Genomic DNA, 17,979 nt, shown 5'->3' with positions numbered 1-17,979 from the left:
GTCCCTTGCATTGGCATGCGGGTTCTTATCCATGGTGCCACCAGGGAATTCCCTGCAGTTTTTGTGTTGTAATTTACTTCTGATCTCATAGTGTTGTGGTTGGAAAAGATGCTTGATATGATTTCAATTTTCTTAAATTTACCAAGGCTCTCTGTGGCCCAGCATGTGGTCAGTCCTGGAGAACATTCCATGTGCACATGAGAAGAATGGGTATTCTGTTGCTTTTGGGTAGAATGCTTTATAAATATCAGTTAAGTCCATCTGGTCTAATGTGTCATTTAAGGACTGTATTTCCTTATTGATTTTCTGTCTGGATGATGTGTCCATTGATGAAAGTGGAGTGTTAAAGTCCTCAGTATTATTGTGTTACTGTCATTTTCCCTTTCATGGCTGTTAGCATTTGCCTTACATTTTGAGGTGCTCCTATGTTGGGTGCATATATATTTATAATTGTTATATCTTCTTCTTGGGTTGATCCCTTGATCATTATGTAGTGTCCTTCTTTGTCTCTTATAACAGTCTTTATTTTTTATTTATTTATTTATTTATTTGTGGTACGTGGGCCTCCCACTGTTGTGGCCTCTCCCGTTGCAGAGCACAGGCTCCAGATGCGCAGGCTCAGTGGCCATGGCTCACGGGCCCAGCCGCTCCACGGCATGTGGGATCCTCCCGGACCGGGGCACAAACCCGTGTCCCCTGCATCCAGGCAGACTCTTAACTACTGCGCCACCAGGGAAGCCCCTAACAGTCTTTATTTTAAAGTCTACTTTGTCTAGTATTAGTATTGCTACTGCAGCTTTCTTTGATCTCCATTTGCATCGAATACCTTTTTCCATCCTCTCACTTTCAGTCTGTATGTGTCCCTAGGTCTGAAGTGGGTCTCTTGCAGACAGCATATGTATGGGTCTTGCTTTTGTATCCATTCAGCCAGTCTTTATGTCTTTTGATTGGAGCATTTAATCCTTTTACATTTAAGGTAATTATCGATATGTAAGTTCCTATTGCCACTTTCTTAATTGTTTTGGGTTTGTTTTTGTAGGTCTTTTTTCTTCCCTTCCTCTCTTATTCTTTTTTCCTCTGGTTGGATGACCATCTTTAGTGTTGTGTTTGGGTTGCTTTTTCTTTTTCTTTGTGTGTGTGTGTGAGTGTATCTATTGTAGTTTTTGGGTTTGCTATTCCCGTGAGGTTTTGATATAGTAGTCTGTATATGTACAAGGTTGTTTTAAATTGCTGGTCTCTTTCCTGCCTAGATAAGTTTCTTTAGCATTTGTTGCAAAGTTGGTCTGGTGGTGCTGAACTGTCTTAGCTTTTGCTTGTCTGTGAAGCTTTTGAATGAGAGTCTTGCTGGGTAGAATATTCTTAGTTGAAGGTTCTTCCCCTTTCATCACTTTTAATATATCGTGCCACTCCCTTCTGGCCTGTAGAGTTTCAGCTGAAAAGTCAGCTGATAACCTTATGGTATTTCCCTTGTATGTTACTTCTCATTTTTCCCTTGTTACTTTTAATATTTTTTTCTTTATCTTTAATTCTTTTCAGTTTGATTACTATGTGTCTCAGTGTGTTTCTTCTTGGTTTATCCTGCCTGGGACTCTCTGCTCTTCCTGGACTTGGGTGAATGTTTCCTTTCCCATGTTAGGGAATTTTTCAGCAATTATCTCTTCAAATTATTTCTCAGGTCCTTTCTGTCTCTCTTCTCCTTCTGGGAACCCTATAATGTGAATGTTGGTGTGTTTAATGTTGTCCCAGAGGTCTCTTAGACTGTCATTTATTTTCATTCTTTTTTCTTTATTCTGTTCCGTGGCAGTGATTTCCACCGTTTTGTCTTCCAGGTCACTTATTTGTTCTTCTGTTATCTCCTCAGTTATTCTGCTATTGATTCCTTCTAGTGTATTTTTCATTTCAGTTATTGTATTGTTCACCTCTGTTGTTTGTTCTTTAGTTCTTCTACGTCTTTGTTAAACACTTCTTGCATCTTCTCCATCCTTGTCTCCATTCTTTTTCCTTGATGCTGCATCTTCTTCAGTATCATTATTCTGAATTCTTTTTCTGAAAGGTTTTTTATCTCCACTTCAGTTGCTTTTCTGAGGTTTTATCTTGTTCCTTCATCTGGGAAATATACTTCTGCCATTTCATTTTGTCTAACTTTCTTTCTTAAAACTAAATTTATTTATTTATGTATTTATTTATTCATGGCTGCATTCATTCCTTGTTGCTGCGCACAGGCTTTTTCTAGTTGGGGCGAAGGGGGGCTACTCTTCGTTATGGTACATGGGCTTCCCATTGCGGTGGCTTCTCTTGTTGCGGAGCATGGGCTCTAGCTGTATGGGTTTCAGTAGTTTTGGCATACGGGCTCAGTAGTTGTGGCTCATGGGCTCTAAGTGTAGGCTCAATAGTTGTGGCACACGGGTTTAGTGGCATGTGGGATCTTCCCAGACCAGGGCTCGAACCCATTCCCCTGCATTGGCAGGTGGATTCTTTACCACTGCGCCACCAGGGAAGTCCTTATTTTGTCTAATTTTCTGTGATTGTAGATTTCGTTTGGCAGGCTGCAGGATTGTAGTTCTTCTTGCTTCTACTGTCGGCCCTCTGGTGGGTGAGGCTATTTAAGAGGGTTCGACAAGCTTCCTGATGGGAGGGACTGGTGGTGGGTGGAGGTGGGACTCATCCTTCTGGTGGGCAGGGTTGTGCTCAGTAAAACTTTTTTCTTTTCTTTTACATCTTTATTGGAGTATAATTGCTTTACAGTGGTGTGTTAGTTTCTGCTTTATAAGAAAGTGAATCAGTTATACATATACATATGTTCCCATATCTCTTCCCTCTTGCATCTCCCTCCCTCCCCCCCTCCCTATCTCACCCCTCTAGGTGGTCACAAAGCACCGAGCTGATCTCCCTGTGCTATACGGCTGCTTCCCACTAGCTATTTTACATTTGATAGTGTATATATGTCCATGCCACTCTCTCACTTTGTCACAGCTTACCCTTCCCCCTCCCCGTATCCTCAAGTCCATTCTCTAGTAGGTCGGTGTCTTTATTCCCCGAGGTTCTTCATGACATTTTTTTTTTCCTTAGGTTCCACATATATGTGTTAGCATATGGTATTTGTCTTTCTCATTCTGACTTACTTCACTCTGTATGACAAACTCTAGGTCCATCCACCTCACTACAAATAACTCAATTTCGTTTCTTTTTATGGCTGAGTAATATTCCATTGTATATATGTGCCACATCTTCTTTATCCATTCATCGGATGATGGACACTGAGGTTGCTTCCATCTCCTGGCTATTGTAAACAAACCTGCAATGAACATTTTGGTACATGACTCTTTTTGAATAATGGTTTTCTCAGGCTACATGCCCAGTAGTGGGATTGCTGGGTCATATGGTAGTTCTATTTGTAGTTTTTTAAGGAATCTCTCCATAGTGGCTGTACCAATTCACATTCCCACCAGCAGTGCAAGGGTGTTCCCTTTTCTCCACACCCTCTCCAGCATTTATTGTTTCTAGATTTTTTGATGATGGCCATTCTGACCGGTGTGAGATGATATCTCATTGTAGTTCTGGTTTGCATTTCTCTAATGATTAATGATGTTGAACATCCTTTCGTGTGTTTGTTGGCACTCTGTATATCTTCTTTGGAGAAATGTCTATTTAGGTCTTCTGCCCATTTCTGGATTGGGTTGTTTGTTTTTTTGTTATTGAGCTGCATGAGCTGCTTGTAAATTTTGGAGATTAATCCTTTGTCAGTTGCTTCATTTGCAAATATTTTCTCCCATTCTGAGGGTTGTCTTTTGGTCTTGTTTATGGTTTCCTTTGCTGTGCAAAAGCTTTGGAGTTTCATTAGGTCCCATTTGTTTATTTTTGTTTTTATTTCCATTTCTCTAGGAGGTGGGTCAAAAAGGATCTTGCTGTGATTTATGTCATAGAGTGTTCTGCCTATGTTTTCCTCTAAGAGTTTGATAGTTTCTGGCCTTACATTTAGGTCTTTAATCCATTTTGAGCTTATTTTTGTGTATGGTATTAGGGAGTGATCTAATCTCATACTTTTACATGTACCTGTCCACTTTCCCCAGCACCACTTATTGAAGAGGCTGTCCTTTCTCCACTGTACATTCCTGCCTCGTTTATCAAAGATAAGGTGACCATATGTGCGTGGGTTTATCTCTGGGCTTTCTATCCTGGTCCCTTGATCTATATTTCTGTTTTTGTGCTAGTACCATACTGTCTTGATTACTGTAGCTTTGTAGTATAGTCTGAAGTGAAGGAGCCTGACTCCTCCAGCTCCGTTTCTCATTCTCAAGATTGCTTTGGCTATTCGCGGTCTTTTGTGTTTCCATACAAATTGTGAAATTTTTTGTTCTAGTTCTGAGAAAAATGCCAGTGGTAGTTTGATAGGGATTGCATTGAATCTGTAGATTGCTTGGGTAGTAGAGTCATTTTCACAATGTTGATTCTTCGAATCCAAGAACATGGTATATCTCTCCATCTGTTTGTATTATCTTTAATTTCTTTCATCAGTATCTTATAATTTTCTGCATACAGGTCTTTTGTCTTGTTAGGTAGGTTTATTCCCAGAAATTTTATTATTTTTCTTGCAGTGGTAAATGGGATTGTTTTCTTAATTTCAGTTTCAGGATTTTCATCATTAGTGTATAGGAATGCCAGAGATTTCTGTGCATTAATTTTGTATCCTGCTACTTTACCAAATTCATTGATTAGCTCTAGTAGTTTTTTCGTAGCATCTTTCAGATTTTCTATGTATAGTATCATGTCATCTGCAAACAGTGACAGCTTTACTTCTTCTTTTCTGATTTGGATTCCTTTTATTTCCTTTTCTTCTCTGACTGCTGTGGCTAAAACTTCCAAAACTATGTTGAATAAGAGTGGTGAGAGTGGGCAACCTTGTCTTGTTCCTGATCTTAGTGGAAGTGGTTTCAGTTTTTCACCATTGAGGACGATGTTGGCTGTGGGTTTGTCATATATGGCCTTTATTATGTTGAGGAAAGTTCCTTCTATGCCTACTTTCTGGAGGGTTTTTATCATAAATGGGTGTTGAATTTTGTCGAAAGCTTTCTCTGCATCTGTTGAGATGATCATATGGTTTTTCTCCTTCACTTTGTTAATATGGTGTATCATGTTGATTGATTTGCGTATATTGAAGAATCCTTGCATTCCTGGGATAAACCCCACTTGATCATGGTGTATGATCCTTTTAATGTGCTGTTGGATTCTGTTTGCTAGTATTTTGTTGAGGATTTTTGCATCTATGTTCATCAGTGATATTGGCCTGTAGTTTTCTTTCTTTGTGACATCGTTTTCTGGTTTTGGTATCAGGGTGATGGTGGCCTCGTAGAATGAGTTTGGGAGTGTTCCTCCATCTGTTATATTTTGGAAGAGTTTGAGAAGGATAGGTGTTAGCTCTTCTCTAAATGTTTGATAGAATTCGCCTGTGAAGCCATCTGGTCCTCGGCTTTTGTTTGTTGGAAGATTTTTATCACAGTTTCAGTTTCGGTGCTTGTGATTGGTCTGTTCATATTTTCTATTTCTTTCTGATTCAGTCTTGGCAGGTTATGCATTTCTAAGAATGTGTCCATTTCTTCCAGGTTGTCCATTTTATTGGCATAGAGTTGCTTGTAGTAATCTCTCATGATCTTTTGTGTTTCTGCAGTGTCAGTTGTTAGTTTTCCATTTTCATTTCTAATTCTATTGATTTGAGTCTTCTCCCTTTTTTTCTTAATGAGTCTGGCTAATGGTTTATCAATTTTGTTTATCTCTCAAAGAACCAGCTTTTAGTTTGCTATCATTTTCTTCATTTCTTTTTCATTTATTTCTGATCTGATCTGTATGATTTCTTTCCTTCTGCTAACTTTGGGGTTTGTTTTGTTCTTCTTTCTCTCATTGTTTTAGGTGCAAGGTGAGGTTGTTTATTCGAGTTGTTTCCTGTTTCTTAAGGTAGGATTGTATTGCTATAAACTTCCTTCTTAGAACTGCTTTTGCTGCCTCACATACGTTTTGGTTCGTTTTGTCTCCATTGTCATTTGTTTCTAGGTTTTTTTTGATTTCCTCTTTGCTTTCTTCAGTGATCACTTTGTCATTAAGTAGTGTATTGTTTAGCCTCCATGTGTTTGTGTTTTTTACAGATCTTTTCCTGTAATTGATATCTAGTCTTATCGCGTTTTGGTCGGAAAAGATACTTGATACATTTCAGTTTTCTTAAATTTACCAGGGCTTGATTTGTGACCCAAGATATGATTTATCCTGGAGAATGTTCCATGAGCACTTGAGAAAAATGTGTATTCTGTTGTTTTTGGATGGAATATCCTATAAATATCAATTAATTCCATGTTGTTTAATGTATCATTTAAAGCTTGTGTTTCCTTATTTCATTTTGGATGATCCGTCCATTGGTGAAAGTGAGGTGTTAAAGTCCTCTACTATGAATCTGTTACTATCGATTTCCCCTTTTATGGCTGTTGGTATTTGCCTTATGTATTGAGGTGCTCCTATGTTGGGTGTATAAATATTTACAATTGCTATATCTTCTTCTTGGATCGATCCCTTGATCATTATGTAGTGTCCTTCTTTGTCTCTTGTAATAGTCTTTATTTTAAAGTCGACTTTGTCTGATATGAGAATTGCTACTCCAGCTATCTGTTGATTTCCATTTGCATGGAATATCTTTTTCCATCCCCTCACTTTCAGTCTGTATGTATCCCTGGGTCTGAAGTGGGTCTCTTGTAGACAGCATATATATGGGTCTTGTTTTTGTATCCATTCAGCCAGTCTGTGTGTTTTGGTGCGAGCATTTAATCCATTTACATTTAAGGTAATTATCGATATATATGTTTCTATTCCCATTTTCTTAATTGTTTTGGGTTTGCTATTGTAGGTCTTTTCCTTCTCTTGTGTTCCTTGCCTAGAGAAGTTCCTTTAGCATTTGTTGTAAAGCTGGTTTGGGGGTGGTGAACTCTCTCAGCTTTTGCTTGTCTGTAAAGGTTTTAATTTCTCCATCAAAACTGAATGAGATCCTTGCTGGGTAGAGTAATCTTGGTTGTAGGTTTTTCTCCTTCATCACTTTCAATATGTCCTGCCTCTCCCTTCTGGCTTGCAGAGTTTCTGCTGAGAGATCAGCTGTTTACCTTATGGGGATTCCCTTGTGTGTTATTTGTTATTTTTCCCTTGCTGCTTTTAATGTGTTTTCTTTTATTTAATTTTTTACAGTTTGATTAATACATGTCTTGGCGTGTTTCTCCTTTGATGTATCCTGTATGGGACTCTCTGTGCTTCTTGGAGTTGATTAATTATTTCCTTTCTCATATTAGGGAAGTTCTTAACTATAATCTCTTAAAATGTTTTCTCAGTCCCTTTCTTTTTCTCTTCTTCTTCTGGGACCCCTATAATTCGAATGTTGGTGCGTTTAATGTTGTTCCAGAGGTCTCTGAGACTGTCCTCAGTTCTTTTGATTCTTTTTTCTTTATTCTGCTCTGCAGTAGTTATTTCCACTATTTTGTCTTCCAGGTCACTTATCTGTTCTTCTGTCTCAGTTATTTTGCTATTGATCCCTTCTAGAGTATTTTTAATTTCATTTATTGTGTTGTTCATCATTGCTTGTTTCATCTTTAGTTCTTCTGGGTCCTTGTTAAATGTTTCTTGTATTTTGTCTATTCTATTTCCAAGATTTTGAATCATCTTTACTATCATTATTCTGAATTATTTTTCAGGTAGACTGCCTATTTCCTCTTCATTGTTAGGTCTGGTGGGGTTTTATCTTGCTCCTTCATCTGCTGTGTGTTTTTGTCTCTTCTCATTTTGATTATGTTACTGTGTTTGGGGTCTCCTTTTTGCAGGCTGCAGTTTTGTAGTTCCCATTGTTTTTGGTGTCTGTCCCCAGTGGCTAAGGTGGTTCAGTGGGTTGTGTAGGCTTCCTGGTGGAGGGGACTAGTGCCTGTGTTCTAGTGCATGAGGCTGGATCTTGTCTTTCTGGTGGGCAGGTCCACACCTGGTGGTGTGTTTTGGGGTGTCTGTGGACTTATTATGATTTTAGGCAGCCTCTCTGCTAATGGGTGGGGTTGTGTTCCTGTCTTGCTAGTTTTTTGGCATAGGGTGTCCAGCACTGTAGCTTGCTGGTCGTTGAGTGAAGCTTGGTGCTGGTGTTGAGATGGATATCTCTGGGAGATTTTCACCATGTGATATTATGTGGAGCTGGGAGGTCTCTTGTGGACCAGTGTCCTGAAGTTCGCTCTCCCACCTCAGAGGGACAGCACTGAGCCCTGGCTGCAGCACCAAGAGCCTTTTATCCACGTGGTCACAAAAAGAGGAAAAGGGGAAAATATAATAAATCTTGCTCTCAAAGTCCAGCTCCTCAATTCGGGATGATTCATTTTCTATTTATGTATTCCACAGATGCAGGGTACATCAAGTTGATTGTGGAGATTTAATCCACTGCTCCTAAGGCTGCTGCGAGACATTTCCCTTTCTCTTCTTTGTTTGCATAGCTCCCGGGGCTCAACTTTGGATTTGGCCCGCCTATGCGTGTACGTCGCCGGAGGGCGTCTGTTCTTCCCTCAGACAGGATGGGGTTAAAAGAGCAGCTGATTCGGGGGCTGTGGCTCACTCAGGCTGGGGGGAGGGAGGGTCACGGATGCGGGGCGACCCTGCAGCGGCAGAGGCTGGCGTGACGTTGAACCAGCCTTAGATGCGCTGTGCGTTTTCCCGGGGAAGTTGTCCCTGGATCCCAGGACCCTGGCAGTGGTGGGCTGCACAGGCTCCCGGAAGGGGAGGTGTGGATAGTGACCTGTGCTCGCACACAGGCCTCTTGGTGGCGGCAGCCGCAGCCTTAGCGTCTCATGCCCGTCTCTGGGGTCCGCGCTGTTAGCTGCGGCTCGCGCCTGTCTCTGGAGCTCTTTTAAGCAGCGCTGTTAATCCCCTCTCCTCACGCACCGGGAAACAAAGAGGGAAGAGAAAGTCTCTTGCCTCTTCGGCAGGTCCAGACTTTTCCCCGACTCCCTCCCGGCCAGCAGTGGTGCACTAACCCCCTGCAGGCTGTGTTCACACTGCCAGCCCTCTCCCTGTTATCACAGAAGCCCGAGCCTCAGCTCCCCGCCCCGCCCTGCCCCGCCCCGCCCCAGCGGGTGAGCAGACAAGGCTCTCAGGCTGGTGAGTGCCGGTCGGCACCGATCCTCTGTGCGGGAATCTCTCCGCTTTGCCCTCCGCATCCCTGTTGCTGTGCTCTGCTCCGTGGGTCCGAAGTTTCCCCCCTCTTCCACCCGCAGCCTCCGTCCGCGAAGGGGCTACCTAGTGTGTGGAAACCTTTCTTCCTTCACAGCTCCTTCCCACTTGTGCAGGTCCCGTCCTTTGTCTCTGTTTATTCTTTTTTCTTTTGCCCTATCCAGGTACGTGGGGAGTTTCTTGCCTTTTGGGAGGTCTGAGGTCTCCTGCCAGCACTCAGTAGGTGTTCTGTAGGAGTTGTTCCACGTGTAGATGTATTTCTGATGTATCTGTGGGGACGAAGGTGATCTCCGTGTCTTATTCTTCTGCCACCTTCCCCCTAGCCCTCAGTAAAACTTTAATGCACTTGTCTGATGATGGGTGGGGCTGGGTTCTCACCCTTTTGGTTGTTTGGCCTGAGGTGATCCAGTACTGGAGCCTACAAGCTGTTTAGTAGGGCTAATGGCGGCCTCCGGGTGGGCTTCCGCCAGTGGATACTTCCCAGAACTGCTGGTTCCTGTGTCCTCCCCAGCCACCATCTGCCTCCACAGGAGACCCTTCAGTAATAGCAGGGAGGTCTGGCCCAGTATCTTACGGCGTCACTCCTTTTTTCCCTGGGTCCTGGTGTGCACGAGACTTTGTGTGTGCTCTCCAAGAGTGGAGTTTCTGTTTTTCCCAGTCCTGTGGACATCCTTTGATCAAACCCCACTAGCCTTTAAAGCTAGATTCTCTGGGGACTTCTCCTTCTGTTGTTGGACCCCCAGGCTGAAGCCTGATGTGGGGCTCGGAACTTTCACTCCTGTGGGATAACTTCTGTGGTATAATTGTTTTCCACTTTTCTGTCTCCCACTTGGCGGTTATAGGATTTGAGTTTATTCCTGTTGCGTCCCTCCTACCATCTTGCTGTGGCCTCCTCTTTGTCTTTGGATGTAGGGTATTCTGTTTTTGGTAGGTTCCAGCGTTTTTTTGTCCCTGGTTGTTCAGCAGTTAGTTGTGATTTTGGTGTTTTCATAAAAAGGGGATGCACTCGTGTCCTTCTACTTTGCCATCTTGAGGTAATCCCTCTTCAGTTTTTTCTGTAGCATTTATGTTTAGAAGTTATAACTTGATATGGTATTAATAAGTAGAAATTGTCTTTGACTGCCATTACAGTTTACAGAATTACAAATAAAATTTATTGTGCTTTTCAAAATACTGTGTTGATAATTTGGGGGTAGTTTATTTTCCTGGGGGGAGGGAGTTAAGAATGTTGTCTTTGGAAATTGGAAGACTGTCTTGGAGTTTTTGCCCTCAGTCCCGTCCCCATGCCTGCCTTTTAAACAAAGACAAAGAGAAATTATGAATGTTAGTCTTTAGATGTTTATAAAGCTAGAGTAAGAGCAAGAATAGTTTGAAGAGAAGGTGTATAGTGTTGAAGAACTTTGAGTGAATGGAGAGGTCAGGCCATTCAGTGTTACATAGACTTTAAGTTATGAATTCAAGCAAGCTGCTTTGGGACTTGCTTTGTGTGAACTCTGAGTTGGTACTTGTATGGTGTAGATTCAGAGAGCAAAATAATTCAGGATAACCTGCAGTTAGTTAAGATAACCCTCAGTTAGTTAGGTAGAACCTTTTGGAAGGTATTTTTTTACAGTACATATATTTGATAACTGAAATACTAAGCAGGTTTGTTAATACTTGATATGGGTTTCAAAATAATGCTTTTTTGACTTAAAAAAGGGAGTACTTCCTTTTCTGTAGGGTAATAAATTTATTGCAGGTTTAAAATTATAGGGTCTTGATTTTTTTTTAAAAAAGAAAGTGTGAAGGAAATTGTTAGCCTTATGAATAATTATTTATCATAGTCACCTGCTGAGGAAAGGTATTTTTGTTCCTTTTAAAAGAGCAGTGATCAGTACTCTACTCTTTCAAATTATTGTCCCTTTTCATTTAAAAAATATGTATATATAAAACTTACATTTAAAAAGGACAACTAATTGCTAAATTAGTTGTAATTTCCAAAATCAGTGAATTTAAAAAACTTTTTAAGAGACTAACTTTCAAAATTTTATTAAGACTTTTTTTTTTTTGTATCAGAGTAAAATGCAGTTATGGGAAAAGGAAAAACATGGTTTGGTTGCTTTGCTTTGGTTACTAAAGAATACTACCTTTTAATATATTTCCCATATCTTATACTTTTTGTACAATGAACATTTGCTTTGTGTATGCAGTTTAAAATGGGATATGTCTTTATATTCATCCATGTTAGTATGAGAATTTAGTAGTGGACTATGAAAAAACTAGCTTTGAAAGTAGTATAGTCATTTTGATGATTTTATTTGAGCTCTTCTAAATGGGATTCTTTCTTTACTTTTTGGCCATATTTATGTCTCTTCTGTTTTTTTAAGACCTCAATAGGGGAAGTAGAGGTTGTGATCATCTTGAAGAGGGGAGCAGAAACAAGGATAATACAAATTCTGATTCAAAAATGGAATCCACTCTGATTTCCAGGAAGAGAAAACAAAGGCTTAGAAGTAATTTACCTGGTTCTCTTAATCCTACTTCTTTGTATAAGTCAGCAGAACAGACAGTAAGTAGAGGTATTTAGATGTCATATGAAATAATTTGTGCTATGATAAAAATGAATTGACTGTGGCCAAATAATGTTCTCCTGGCTTTCTGCTTTTATCATCATATTTCTTTCTTTTCTTTGCCTATTTTTTTATTCTGTTTATTTTTTAAAAAATACTTTAAATACAACTTTCTTTTGCAGTAATACAGTTATGGGAACAAATTTCAAATACAGGCATCACTCAGTATCTACATAGTATTGGTTCCAGGACCCTGCACATACCAAAATCCATAGATGCTTAAATACCTTATATAAAATGGTATAATATTTGCATATAATCTACATCTTCCTGTATATTTTAAATCATCTCTAGATTACTTATAATAACTAATACAATGTAAATTATATGTAAATGGCTATAAATACAATGTAAATGCTATGTAAATAGTTGTCTCTGCATGGCAAATTCAGTAATTTTCTGTAAATTTCTGGAATTATTTTTCTGGAAATATGTACCATTTGCAGTTGGTGGATTTATTCTGTAAATTTCTGGAATTATTTTTCTGGAAATATGTACCATTTGCAGTTGGTGGAACCTGCGGTTGGTGGAACCTGCGCATACAGAGGGCTGACTGTATTATGAACAAGTAAAACAGTTAAAAGTATTTCTCCTCCGATAACCAGCCCTTAGTTAGTAGTTTGATGTATATCTTTCAGACCTGTTTGCTTTTCCCCCCCCTTATTATAACCAAATACTATTCATACTGTCTAGTCAATTGCTTTTTCACTTGCTCTGTGAAATTATTACCTGACTTATTTTATCAGTAGTAATTTACTTCCGATTTCTATAGACATCTCTTTTTCCAGAGTTTAGGGAATTTGTTGTAGAGAATTACCATACATACGTTAATGCATACATTACCTATTTTCAAAGACTTAGTATGCAGTTAACAATAAAAGTATGAGGAGACAACTTTTTGAGTCCTTTGATTCACAAGGCATTTCAGGACTTTGCTGTGCCTTTGATTTATAATTATAAACATGATTTATATTTATACAGTAATAGAGATGTGAAGGCAGTGATTGATTTTCATAATTTTTCATATTGTTATCCTCTTAAGTTTTTAATTTTTTTGTTTTTTTGTTACTAAAGTCATATGATGTCAAATGGCCTCTTTTGCAAAATAAAACTGTAAAAAAAATTCCTCTCATTTAAAGTTGACAAGACTGTGGAAGACCTCTGAACCACTTGTAAATATGGGAGTTTCTCCTTCCCATCCTTCTGAAAAATGTTTAGGCATCTGATTGGACAGACCAAACTCTATATATTTGAGAGACACTGGCAAGAGTAATGTAGTATAATTGAGTAGTTTTCTACCCCTATAGTTATAGAAATGATATAATGTTTTTACTTCTATACTCTTCTTTAGGAATTTAAACTTAAAAAAACTCTTTATGTTAGCCAAATTTGAAAAATGCTAATTTTTGTATGCATTTATTTATGTTCAGAAAGAACAAGAAAATGACCCAACAGTATCCACTGAGTTGGAAAAGTCAAGTGAAAACTATCAGGAGGACCCAAAACTGCTTGAAGAAATTATGCTTGAACCCATAGAAAGTGATTTTACTAAACTATCCTCACTTTGTAGTCAGGAGTTGGCTTTGAGTGCTGCTCCCCAAATCACCTCTGAATGTTCAACCACTAAAACTTTTGAGAGCTCTATTTCTACTGATACTGTGGGGAATTGTCCTGTGGTCGAGAAGGATGAGAATGAATTGAACACAGTAGAAAAACCTGTTTTAAGTGAACATAGCGAAGGGAACCAATCATTTATCTCTGCTGAACCAAGTAAGTAACATGAGGATAATAATTTTCTCTCCTCTACTTATTTCTTTTCTTTCTCCTCTCAAACAAATTTTGCTAGGCAATAAGTTATTTATTACATCATTGTGGAATATATTAACTTCAGAAAAAAAGACTTGGGGTTTTGGGACTTGCTTCATTTATTTTGTAATATTGATTTAGGTAAGGAATGGAGTACTTGGAAGCAGAAGTAATTTCTTTTTAGATTAGTGTACTGTAATCTCATCAGTAGTTTTTTATAAGTTTCTGTAAGGACCATTATTATTGTCATTTTGGTTGATTAAGCTGAAGTACAGAGCATTTAAGTGCTGTTTAATTATTGTCATTAATTTTTTAATTTTCCAGTATTTGATGCAGTCACATGGTACAAAAAAGGTTCTAAAGGATATCCAGTGACTGGTCTCCCAAATCTTTCCCTAGCCATCCATTTCCCCCTCCTAAAAGCAACTAACGTAACAGGATTTAAAGTACAATTTAGAATGATGGTGTAATAACATGATTAGAACTAGAATTTGGTCCTAAGTTCTCCTCATGACTCTATCCATTTGTAAATATCTTCGTCCTCTAGAAGTTAAGGTTGCAGGTAACTGCCAAATAATAGTGCTGATGTGGAAACATTGTATGTGACTAGTGTAAATTAGATAATGAATGATAGGCCAGTTTCTAAATTGAGTAAAGTTAGATGATTCAGTTCAGTGGGATTATGAAAGATATATTGCACGAATTACAAAGTTCTCTTTTTATGTATGATTATTGTGACACATTTAAAAAATACATTTTACCTTTTTAGTTGTTGTTTCCAGTGATGAAGAAGGACCCGTTGAACATAAAAGTTCAGAAATTCTTAAATTACAACCTAAGCAAGATCATGCCATCTCTAATGAAAGTGAGAGTACTTCTGAGCCAGCAATGTCAGAACTACCACTGATTACATGTGAATCTGTACGGGTAATTTATTTCTGTCTCCTCACAGATTAACAGTGAAATATACACTATTGGCTAATGACTACTTTTTGTTTCCGTCAAGCAGAATATTGTATAAAAATTATGAATTTTCTTAGTTTGAATTTTTTTTTTTTTTTTTGTGGTACGCGGGCCTCTCACTGTGTGGCCTCTCCTGTTGCGGAGCAGAGGCTCCGGACATGCAGGCTCAGCGGCCATGGCTCACGGGCCCAGCTGCTCCACGGCACGTGGGATCCTCCCGGACCGGGGCACGAACCCATGTCCCCTGCATCAGCAGGCGGACCCTCAACCACTGTGCCACCACGGAAGCCCCCTTAGTTTGAATTTTGAGACAACTTTCATATTAGTTTGAGGAAAGTATGTAATTGTTTTAATTTGAAGTGAAAGGCTTAATACCATTTTTCTTCTGGCCATTTTTATTTTTTAAGTCTAAATATTCTGACTTGAATATTTATTCTTTTCTTATGGTTCGCATTGGACATTTAAGTACTTCATCAAAACATTTTCTAGAATTAAACAGTTTCCAGTATTTGTCTGGTCTTACAGTACAATGGTGACTTGGAATTATTCCTTTCCCTCACATGCTATTAAGGCAGCATGATAGAGGAAAGAACCTGACTTCTGGAGATACACAGATCTGTGTTCAACTCCTGGCTCTGTCATTTGGGCAAGTCCCTTAACTTCCTTAAGCCTGAGTTTCCTTATATGCTAAATGAGGATAATAACACCTAATTCACAAGATTATTTTTTGAGTATTAAGTGAAACAACATATGAAAGCATTTAGAACAGTGTCACGAACTATCAGTTTGGTAAGTACTTTGTCTCTTTCTCTTATAGAAAATAGTAAGTGGAAGTGTCTGTTGGTTTAATGTCAGCCAGTGGTGTTTTTGACATACATATAGCTCTAAAGTAAGGTTCAAGTTATTTATTGTCAGTATTCATTCATATTATCAGCTCTGATTTTCCTATTTTAAAGAAATGATTATCGGTAGACCACCAGTGCAGAATTATGGTTAACTTCTGTTTGTTTGTTTTTTTTTGCGGTACGCGGGCCTCTCACTGTTGTGGCCTCTACCGTTGCGGAGCACAGGCTCCGGATGCGCAGGCTCAGCGGCCATGGCTCATGGGCCCAGCTGCTCCATGGCATGTGGGATCTTCCCGGACTGGGGCACGAACCTGTGTCCCCTGCATCGGCAGGCGGACTCTCAACCACTGCACCACCAGGGAAGCCCTGTTGGTTGTTTTTGAATAATGTCAGAGGCTGTTATTCTATAGAGTGTGCTGAAGAATTTGGTCAGTTCCATGAAAACAGTCTGATGGGCTGATTAGTGTTTCACGGGTGTTTCTTTCTTTTTTAAAAAAATTTATTATTTATTTTATTTTTGGCTGCGTTGGGTCTTATTTGCGTCATCTTCATTAAGGCATGCGAGATCTTTCATTGCAGCGCGTGGGCTTCTCTAGTTGTGGTGTGCGGGTTTTCTCTTCTCTAATTGTGGTGCGTAGGGTACAGGGCACGTGGGTTCTGTAGTTTGTGGCACATGGGCTCTCTAGTTGAGGCTCGTGAGCTCAGTAGTTGTGGCGTGCGGGCTTAGTTGCCCTGCGGCATGTGGGATCTCAGTTCCCTGACCAGGGGTCGAACCTGAGTCCCCTGCGTTGTAAGGTGGATTCTTTACCACTGGACCACCAGGGAAGTACCTCACAGGTGTTTCTGTTGCATTTGGTACTCCATAGAGAGATTACCTCAGGAATTGTGTTCTGAATTTTTGTTAAAATGTAACAATTGTTGCCCAGTTGGGCCAATAGCCTACTTGATGGCTTAGTTGTTTTGTAATTAAAACAGTGTTAACAATGAGTTCAAAATTTTAAATGAATTACAGTTCCCTTGGCAGTATATAAATTGACAATACAGTATGAAATGACTGTGTTAAAGGAAAATGACATCTCTTGTAGAACTGACAGCATATGATCACAGCCAAGCAGCAAATAATGTAGAGATCTACCAAAATCTATAAGACAGAGTAAACCTCCACACCCTCCCTTGTTTCCAATTTTAAATGAAGTTATGAGAAACATAGATTGACCGTTTTTAAGAGGCAGTTAGTCTTTACCAAATGTGAGGCCCAGTAAGGAATTCTTTCTAATCCATCTTCTCATTTCGTCACTTAAAACACACAGGCAGTTATTTGACTGATTAGAACCATCTGTAGTTGATTAGATTCCCCATTTTTACTTAGGGGATAAGAAGAGTTCAGTAAGCAATAAAAGCTGAGAATGATAAAGAAATTCTATTAGGCAGGTAAATGGCATTGTGAGCTGGGTTAAAAATGATGAGTAATGTGCATGTTTCAGGTGAGGATTAATCACATTTTCTACAGGTAGGAGGAGAGTGAGTACACGTGCATAATTGCTCTAGTAGTAATTTATTTGGTTATTAGTGATGTTAAGGTTAAAGAGGGATAATGTGTAACAGCTAGGCAAATGTGGAGTGGAAAAAGTCATCTAAAAGCAGTGTAAAGCTCCAAAGAGATGGTGGGAAATTGCTGCTGCTGATACTGCCTGGTAGTCTATTGTAATTTAAAAGCAGAGTTGTGAATTTTTTGAGCAGAAGTGGTATGATTTTTGAGGTTTTAGGCAGCTGGTTGGCTATCCTCAGCCATAGTGCCTGTAATAAAGTATATAGATTTGATGTAACAGGCAGTTCTTAGGCACTTACATTCCTTCATTGCTCAGTAAAAGTGCAGTAGTTGAGAGCATTGTCTTGGTTTATGGAAGCAATTTTATGTGCTTGTAATAACCTTTGACCTGGAGTTAGAAACCTGCATTTGTCTTAGTTTTGCTTCTTACTAACTGCATTACCATGGGCAGGTCACTTAACCAATCCAAACATATATTAACTCTACTTATAAAATACAAAAAGAAAAAAAAAACTTGCCCCATGGGGTGGTTGTGGTGATTAAGAGAGATGATGTATTTAAAAACTCATTTGAAACTGTTTAGTTATATATATTTTAATTTATAAAATTAAAGTAATTTAATTATTTAAAATTAAATTAATTATGTAAATTTTAATTTATTTCTGTTGAGTTAAAAATGAATAAAGCCTATTAGAGAATACTGACTTTGAAATGGCTTTGATACAGAGGAGAATGTATTTCTGAAACTTGGGCCTATGGAATTAATTTAGGATTCAGCTTTTTAGAGTAATTTTCTCAAAGTAAACATATAGTTAACAAAAAATTTATTTATTTAATGTATTAAATTTTGGCAGCTTTGGGTCTTCATTGCTGCACGCCGGCTTTCTCTAGTTGCGGCGAGCGGGGGCTATTCTTCGTTGCTGTGTGCAGGCTTCTCATTGCGGTGGCTTCTCTTGTTGCAGAGCCCTGGCTCTAGGCGAGT

The 17,979-nt window shown here is 39.1% G+C and overlaps 1 protein-coding gene across 23 annotated transcripts in view; it reads left to right on the top strand.

Annotated features, from left to right (window-relative positions):
* The window catches only part of SENP7 (SUMO specific peptidase 7), a 170,844-nt gene that overhangs the window by 121,845 nt on the left and 31,020 nt on the right, over positions 1 to 17,979 (top strand). For 22 of the 23 annotated variants that reach the window (XM_029213804.1, XM_029213818.1, XM_029213806.1 and 19 more), the window contains 3 exons: positions 11,592 to 11,773; positions 13,265 to 13,604; positions 14,410 to 14,567. In XM_029213804.1, coding sequence (XP_029069637.1) covers positions 11,592 to 11,773; positions 13,265 to 13,604; positions 14,410 to 14,567 — 680 coding nt within the window. The remainder of the gene's footprint in view (positions 1 to 11,591; positions 11,774 to 13,264; positions 13,605 to 14,409; positions 14,568 to 17,979) is intronic. The other variant, XM_029213805.1, reaches the window with a different exon arrangement.

The sequence above is a fragment of the Monodon monoceros genome, unplaced genomic scaffold (genome assembly GCF_005190385.1).
Source record: "Monodon monoceros isolate NGI ecotype Baffin Bay Population unplaced genomic scaffold, NGI_Narwhal_1 Super_Scaffold_11, whole genome shotgun sequence".
NCBI classification, from domain to species: domain Eukaryota; kingdom Metazoa; phylum Chordata; class Mammalia; order Artiodactyla; family Monodontidae; genus Monodon; species Monodon monoceros.
The sequence above is the reverse complement of the archived record's forward strand: the minus strand, read 5'-3'. Positions and strand labels throughout refer to the sequence as shown.